General features: G+C 42.3%; 1 protein-coding gene across 1 annotated transcript in view; it reads left to right on the top strand.

The window, feature by feature from the left end:
- Positions 1–432, top strand: part of NUP43 (nucleoporin 43kDa) — a gene marked incomplete at its 5' end in the record, with an annotated part of 7,284 nt that extends 6,852 nt beyond the window's left edge. The window contains one exon of the mRNA XM_008949669.1: positions 17–432. Coding sequence (XP_008947917.1) covers positions 17–231 — 215 coding nt within the window. The remainder of the gene's footprint in view (positions 1–16) is intronic.
- Between the last annotated feature and the right edge of the window lie 1,115 nt (positions 433–1,547).

The raw sequence follows: 1,547 nt of genomic DNA, 5'->3' as shown, positions 1-1,547 counted from the left end.
TTCCCTTTCCTTTCAGGAGGAAAAAGTACGACCTATTTCTCCCACAATACCATTAACCAATCTGTAGTAAGTGCCTGGCTAACCAGCGATCCTACCAAAGACCGCATAGATATCACCAACTTAATTCCAAATCAGACTTTGTCTGTGAATAGTTTAGATGTTTTGGGACCATGCCTTGTATATGGCACTGATGCAGAGGCTATTTACGTGAACAGACAGCTTTTTGCATGAAATGGCTCCAGCATCTCTCTGAAGTCCTGGTCACCTTGACCTGCTGGGAAACATCAGGCTCATTCTTAATGGTACTCATTAGTCTGTTATCAGTTTGCGGGGAGAGGCCTGCAGCTTGGTACTGCAGAAGAAATGTACCTCAGATTCTGACAGCTGTCACTCATTATTGATGCTCCAGGATGGGTAACTGATCAAGCTTACATCATTTCTTCCCCAGTGTCAGTTTGGTTTTGGCAAGCAGGGAAATAGTCACTAGGGCAGGATACTTGCTGTAAACTGGTGTCCATAGTACAGATGTGCACACAAAGCAAAGCAAAGGTAATCCTTCATGTTTGTTTTTTTTTACATTTTTTTCCCTGTAAAGATATTTTTCAAGTATGAATTCTGAGGCCAAACTATGGGATTCTTTTGAAATTCTTTTTATGTCACCTGAGAGAGATGGGTTTTTTTAAGCTGAGCTTTTTATATATTTGGGGGAACATGACTTTTCACGTTAGTTCATGAGAACTGGAACAGAAAACTTAAGGCTGTGAGATGTGAAAGGTTCTGTAGGAATCTAAACATTTTAGTAACATTATTTTGAATTATCCACAGCTTCATCATAGATGCTGCAGGTTAAAACCTGGTAGTATGCCAGTAACTCTGAACGGAACAGTCTTTTATAGTTAAGAGGTCATAATTGGCTGTGTGGTCAGGTGTGAGAATAAGACTTTCAAAACTTCAGACGTAAGTCTTTGTTACAATCAACACTTCACATCTGGTCTGTTGCAATCTTTGAAAAGTTGAATTTTATGATTAGCTTTGTATCTGCCTTTTGTTGCAGAGAACCCTTTCTCTTTTTAATAAAAAGTTCTGCACAAGAATACTGGTCTGACTGAGTAAGTTGGTTTGAATAGATGCAGTCATCTTTGCAGGGAGGTGAATAACCAGTAAATTATGCAGACTGATCCAGGGAATACTATCTGAAGGATAGAGGGAAACCTTAGGATTTGGGCCACAGCAGACTCAAGTTATTAAAGGTTTTACACGGCATTTTCCATCAAAACCCTTTCAGAGTGTACTTCACTTCCACATCTGCAAGAACAGCCGCCTTGACCTGCTGTGGTACCCGATGGGAATGTCCTGTGTGTCTGGCTGGAGCTGGGAGGTGCGCTGGGGCCAGGGCTGGCCTCCCTTCACAGAGGAGCGTGTGGAGCTGCCAAGGGCTTCGCCACAGCCAAATGATGAAATTTTGCGTCCCGATTTGTTTGAAATGCAACACTGCTTGAAAAGAAACGCTCGAGATGTGCCTCTCGCTCATCCTTCCTGGCGACTTG

This window comes from Merops nubicus, unplaced genomic scaffold (genome assembly GCF_000691845.1).
Source record: "Merops nubicus isolate BGI_N331 unplaced genomic scaffold, ASM69184v1 scaffold38771, whole genome shotgun sequence".
NCBI classification, from domain to species: domain Eukaryota; kingdom Metazoa; phylum Chordata; class Aves; order Coraciiformes; family Meropidae; genus Merops; species Merops nubicus.
This window is presented reverse-complemented; position numbering and strand designations above follow the sequence as displayed.